General features: G+C 45.2%; 1 protein-coding gene across 1 annotated transcript; it reads right to left on the minus strand.

The window, feature by feature from the left end:
- Positions 1–4,099: 4,099 nt before the first annotated feature.
- Positions 4,100–5,959, minus strand: LOC142569581 (defensin-like). The gene is made up of 3 exons (XM_075678619.1): positions 5,917–5,959; positions 4,872–4,937; positions 4,100–4,221 (listed from the first exon to the last, which is right to left on the minus strand). Exons 1-3 carry the CDS (start codon positions 5,957–5,959, stop codon positions 4,100–4,102), a joined length of 231 nt encoding a protein of 76 aa, XP_075534734.1.
- Positions 5,960–6,425: the final 466 nt, after the last annotated feature.

The following is a 6,425-nucleotide window of genomic DNA, read 5'->3' on the forward strand; positions in this document are numbered from 1 at the left end:
TTTAGTTTTCAGGGATAAAAGAATCATCCAGAAATCGGTTAAGCAAAAAAAAAAAAAGAAAGAATGCCTGACAACGTCTCAAAGTTTCTTTGGAGCATGCGCGCTGAAAGCCCATCAAGATCGGGTGGGTTGTCCCGTTTGAAGTATAAAATGATCCTTCGTAAACCATGTTCCGACAACTTCGGCAGGAAGGCGGAGGTAGATACAGATTTTTGGAGCGTGCAATCCAACGCATGCCCTTGGGCTGCTCCGTCAGACGAACAAGCACAATGACGGTTAAATTTACTAGCCGTGGTTGCGGGGTCGTTCGAAGAAGAATCAATGGCAGGTCTCAAGCCTGCTTTAACTCGAAGGTGATTTATTAAAGACCAAGTCTTTGCCGGGTTTCTCAAGGATATATTAAATTGTTGTAAAAAGTGCTGCCGTTTTGCCGATCTAATAAGGCCGACTAGCCTGTTTCTAGCTGCTGCGTACTCAGCGCGAAGTGTTACATTTTGGGGGGAATGTTTCGAACGTTTCCACAACACATCTCTGTCCACTATAGCACGAATTACGTTAGAATTTATCCAGTTATAACTTTTTCGGCGTTTTCTTGTTACAGTTCCTTTTTTGCCAAGTTTTCAAATATTCGTACTTGTTGCCCAAAGCAGTCCTAGATATGTGCAGCCTTAGAGCTCATTAACGCAGACCAATCAAACGCCCTGATTAGGTCGTCCAGCTTACACTGGTCTGTTATAGGAATCTTGACAACGGTGTTAGGTGAGCCCTCTGCGCAAGCACGTGTTGCTATTGGGGCTGACGACGCAAAGCGGCAGACCACATAACAATGATCTTCCAAACGTCGTTTTATGACACATGCATCTACAGAATAATTTGAAGTACGAACCGAAATATGCTCTAAGCATGAACTGACTACATGCCCATTTACCAGGTCTTCGCTGGTTGAAATGTTTATAGTATTTTCAATCCCGTGAGAAAAAAATTATGGGGTTTTACGTGCCAAAACCACTTTCTGATTATGAGGCACGCCATAGTGGAGGACTCCGAAAATTTTGACTACCTGGGATTCTTTAACGTGCACCTAAATCTAAGTACACGGGTGTTTTCGCATTTCGCCCCCATCGAAATGCGGCCGCCGTGGCCAGGATTCGATCCCGCGACCTCGTGCTCAGCAGCCCAACACCACAGCCACTGAGCAACCACGGCGGGTCAAAAATCCCGTGGGAAGCTAAAAGAGATAAGTAGTCCGCTACCACACCTTTTGTGTGACAAATAGGGTTTATGTTGAAGTCTCCGATAGGCATATTTCATCCGCCGCGCTGAATCGTTGCAAGAAGGCTTCCAATTCTATTAAAAAGCGGCTGGCACTGTTTGATGACGGATGATAGAACGCGGATACAGATAGCAGGAACCACCCCTGAGCCACTTTGATAGCGAGACATTCCGCAAAAGTGAATGAAACATCAATGTGTGACACATCATACGCGTTTATGACGAAAATAGGAGTCCCTCTACCTCGCCAATGTGATCGTGTCACAAAGTGCGATTGATAACCGTGCAGAACAAACCTATCCAGGCCTGTTTCTGCGACGTAATTTCTGTAATTACAAACAAATCCACAAAACTGAGGGTTGAAGTGACAATCATTTTAAATTTGTCCCAGTATTTCCGTAAGCTTCTACTGTTAAGATGAATAATTATGAAGTCCCCTTTCAACTTGTGACTGCAGCTGTCACAGAATGACTGAATATCAGGAAGCTCTTTGCAGGTGCTTGCCATTATGTTAGACAATCTTTTCAACGTCTGCTAGCATGTTGATTCGAATCAAAGCAAAGGATTCATCTTGCTTTGCGAAACGTTTTCCGGTCTTAACCCAGTTGAACTTGTATTCCTTTTCTTCGGCTATTGTCCTTATTCGCCAAAACAACTCTCGATTTTGCTTGGTTAAATTTTCATTGAAAAATAGTTTTGGCAGCTTATTAGAATGAGAGAGCTTCCGGAACTTGCCACGAGGCTGGAACCGTCTTTCCTTAGCCGTAACAGACGTGAAGCGCACCAGGACTGCGGGAATCGAGTCGCGTTTTCTTTGTAAGCGATGAACGGCCCCTACATCTGATATGGTGAAATCCGCCAATCCCAGATTTTGAACGAGCTGCCCCAACGTCTTCTTCAAGTCTTCGTGATCTGCTTGAGGAAGGCCGTGAATTTCCAGATTAGCATTGCGGCTATATTGCTGCCTGTCATTTTGAACATCGTACAGACGCTCAAGCTGCTCTGCCTGCATTTGCACTGTAGAAGGTGGAGCGGCGATCTCGGATTCGTATTTTGCGTTTTGAGTCTTGCTTTCGTCTAGCTGGGTGATAACCGAGTTGTATTTATTCGATATAGATATCATCGCTTCCTTCAGATGGTCAACGGACTGAGTTAATTTCGAAAAATCTTCTTTGAGGCCTAGAAGTGTGTCCACTTTCTGAGTCGGTAGTGGTAAGCAGAGAACACTGTCTTTTATGTCCTTGAGCTAAGCCGCCAGTGACCCATTCGGGATCGCGTTTTCCACTACATGAGAAATATCGAAGAATAATTATAATAATTGTTGCCATCTTACAATCTACGTACATCAGAAGGCAGCCCCGTCAAGGCCAAGGAAGCGGCTTGCGTGACCTGGTCCGGCACGTCGGCATACAAAATAATAATGATAATGATGATGTTATTATTATTATCAACATCAAAACAAAAACACACAGAAACAAAAAGAAAGAAGAATCCGACTGCCAACTCCCACCGGAAGAGGCAAAAGGCTAGGCTATAGTTTTCAGAAAGCAGGGCGTATCTTGCACAACTACAAAGCACGCCTCTTTTCCTGCGTAATTATTACGACTAGCACTCTGAGCTGGTATTTCCGAAAATATCAACCCATCGCATACATATCGTTAAGTCGGACAGATACTTCATGAAAGTTAATCAGATATTGGAAACATTGTTCCTTACCTCGTAGTTTGGTGCCGCCAAGAAACTCAAATTGCGATTTTAGAGCCGCCGACGAGATGTATATATACACTGCACGGCAGGTGCTTACACAGCACAAAGGGCAGTGATCGCCGTCAGTTTTTTTCGATCAAGAGGCGGCTGTTATTGGCGACCAAGTTGCACGTTGTCGCGAAAATGCTCCGGAAAGCGGAGTAGCTACTCCTGGTGCACATAAAATGTGTTTAAGGGACCACCGTATATCGCACATTTTATGTGAAGACGTATCGAGCTATGGTGACGGCGAGTCATTTGGTTGTCCAGGAAGTGGGCCGTAAAGAGCTGCAATTGTATAGCCAGGATCGATCCGGCAACGCTCCGCACTGCGGGTGTGGCACGTGTGCCACGCTCACTTGCGAAACCGAGCCTATAACGGGGTTTCTAAAATTGACGCGTACGCAGTTTCTTCGTTTCGTGCTCAATCACGGTGTCTCGTATGACCGCCAATGCAGACAGCTTACCACATTGTGCGAGTGCGAGCCCTTCGCCATATAGGTCGTCATGGCTACAAAGGTATAAGGTTTCTTCTTTATGACAGCCGCTTCCTCTGCCGGATGCTATAAAGAACTCTGCCGCAAGCCGTCAAGAATTGCGGAGGGGGAACGTGCCGCAAGACAGCAAAATTAAAGTACTTTTTTTTTTTTTCTTCCTCTTCTTGGAAGCTTCGTACGTTCCCGCATTCGGGGTCAGCTCGCAATCTCTTATGTAGCTCTGATGAGGCAGAGCACAAAAAAATCGTTTAATGCCGAATTAAGAGAAACCGCGGCGTCGTTAGATGGGCGGGCTACCTCGTCCATACATCAGTACGCAGGCATCAACGAAATCGCTTCTGCACAAGGTGTATTCATATAGGATTTTTTTATTGAAGCGATATGAACCACGTTGCATGCCGCTGATTTACATGTTCTGCGATGTAAATTGTACGGTTGTGCAACAAAAACTTTATACGCCATTTTGTTAAGCATAGTGTAACAGTAATATTTCGAAAGAGTGCGGGCATAGGAACATTCGGTTCTTCTTAGGGTTGGAGGTGGCGCGATTATAGATGGCTGAAGAACAGCGGCTCATAAGCGGCCTATCTGAGGTAACAGGTGCAAGTCTGCTTGATGATGCCGGCACAGTAGCCTCCACGGCGCCCAATGCTGCGGCAGTGAAGGTGGCAGGCTCCCTGGTTTAATGGGCAGCCAAAGCCCCGGCCTGTAGGAGAGACAGAAATAGGGCTTTGCGTTTAGTTACTTCGGATGTGCTTATTAGATTAACAGAGCAGGTTTTTCTAGCGTAGCGCAGATTGGAAGAACAGGCGCACGCGTTTTTCGCCAGAGGCCTTACGCAAATTAAGGAATATGTGAAATGTCAAGCTGTTCTTCCATCGCAACATTTAATGTTAGGCTCACGCAGCTTCCAACAATTATGTGCCATATATTCTGCAACCGCCCGTTCGGCAAGGTGACGTTTCTTATGTTTATAATTTTGGGTCTAACGCCTTATTGTAGCGCTGGCGAGAAATAACGTTAACACAGTTTCCATAATTTAAGCGTTCGCATGGAAGGCCGGATTTTGTTAATTATACACTGGGCTCATAGTGCAGTATGACTCCTAGCATTGTACTTCAAAAGATTCAACTAAGGGAACGTCAAGGGACTAAGTAGTGCAAATGCGTTAACTACAGCGATTTTAAGGTCAGTACAGTTCAACTCCGCCGTTGGACAAAAGAGGCAACAAAGTGGACGTCCTGGCGGTAGTAAAATCTTGCATGGTAGCATTACTAGCTAGTAGTTTTTTCAGTAAGACAAAGTAGACAATGTAGTTGTTACTTATCTAGAGCGCTGCCGCAACAAAATACTCACGAACTCTCACGTGCGCCACGTCTCCTTCACCTTCACCGTCCTGAGCAGCTGCCGTGCATACGAGCCCTGCGCGGAAACGAAAACTATTTTAGAAACTCTCGGCGCGGACGCAAAACAGGAGGCTGCCCGAAAGCTGTTACGATGGTCCTTGATTTAATAAATTCTGATGATTCTTGGTTTCTGTCGTAAAGTCCCGAAAACAAATTTTAGGGCGAAGTTCCCACTTTATGGTGACACGCAGTACCACGTCTCGCGGTATCGGAAAGTGCACCATTACTGTACTCCGCAGTGCACTGGGAAAGGTTAACGACAGCAAACACCTCTGGGTGTGCCGCGCGTCGCTTATAGATGCGTAAGATGGGGCACAGGTCTGCAACAACGTCAGCAGCGCAGGGAATAATTGCTCTTGGTAAGTAAGAACAACCAGGTTCTCCTAAGCGAGAATTATCAGAACTATTAGGTTCTCGCGAGACACAATGTGAAGTTAACTGTGTAAATTTACCGCAGGTGGCCAGTTTTATTCTGTAACATCTTTTTGCTAATTCCTAGTCGGTTCATTAATCTGAAGGGCTAGCCGGCATGGTTGGCGACCCTGCACTAGGTAATTAGAAAATTGAGGAAAAGGAGCTGAAATATGAGAAGAAAGAAATATGTTTGGAGGTTTCACTAGAGAAAGTGACCGCAGAAAAAACACGGTGCGAAAGAGGTGATACCCCTGCTTCCTTGCACTATTACACTTCTCTTTCTTTTCAAGCTGATCTCGACTACATACACCCGCTCAGTAGAATGTGATGGCGCCAAGTTAGCTATTGTGACCAAAGTCAATCCGTTGACTAACATACAAAGTGCTTCCGAAGAACCTGTATCCTTTCGCACATTTTTTTGGAACACAACGCCATGTGATCAGCGCATTTAATGAAATTCAATCAAAGCTTAGGCAAAAGTGGAGCTTGTTCATTTCGTAGCTTAGGACCCGATGCGACATTGTCCATGTGGAGCGTTTACAACAACGCGAATACAGGGCAGAGCGGGAGGAGAAACTTACCAGCGGCAAGAACGTTGATAAAGGAAAGATCCAGGACTTTCATGTTGGCTTTCAAGTTGTTTGGATCATATAATTGACGAAAGCACTAAAGAAGCAACAAAGCAGAAAAAAAGGTCATCCCAGCGGTTGGGACTGTGCTCTCTCAAAGTAATTGGAAGAAGGCGAACTTCTAAGTGGAACGCACCATTCAAGTACACGCGATTGGTTATAGGGATACAAAAGCTTGCGGATCACGAATGTGGCAAAACAAATGAATAGCAAAAAACGTGATAAAGTGTGCAAAAGCGCCGACGGCCCGCCTATAATTCAGATGTGTGCCGGTGCGGAACGGCCAATCGGGCGCAAGCTGAACTTGACGTTTCTGCAAAGCATCCTTTTTTCTGGGAAGGCGCTTGAAATTTCTTTTCACTGTTTCCAAAAACTTATATGCCACCGAATGAAATTGCGTTTGTTGCACACGCAATACGACCAAAGACAAATTTATTAGCGTTCTTGGTTGCGTGTTTAAG

Source organism: Dermacentor variabilis, chromosome 1 (assembly GCF_050947875.1).
Source record: "Dermacentor variabilis isolate Ectoservices chromosome 1, ASM5094787v1, whole genome shotgun sequence".
In the NCBI taxonomy this organism is placed as follows: Eukaryota; Metazoa; Arthropoda; class Arachnida; order Ixodida; family Ixodidae; genus Dermacentor; species Dermacentor variabilis.

What these genes read in the sequence shown, in the direction of transcription:
- LOC142569581 (XM_075678619.1), bottom strand. Translation starts at nt 5,959, where the DNA reads ATGAAAGTCCTGGATCTTTCCTTTATCAACGTTCTTGCCGCTG. An exon ending in TATCAACGTTCTTGCCGCTG is followed by an intron (nt 4,938 to 5,916) that starts GTAAGTTTCTCC and finishes GTTTCCGCGCAG; the next exon opens with GGCTCGTATGCACGGCAGCT. An exon ending in CGTGGCGCACGTGAGAGTTC is followed by an intron (nt 4,222 to 4,871) that starts GTGAGTATTTTG and finishes TCTCTCCTACAG; the next exon opens with GCCGGGGCTTTGGCTGCCCA.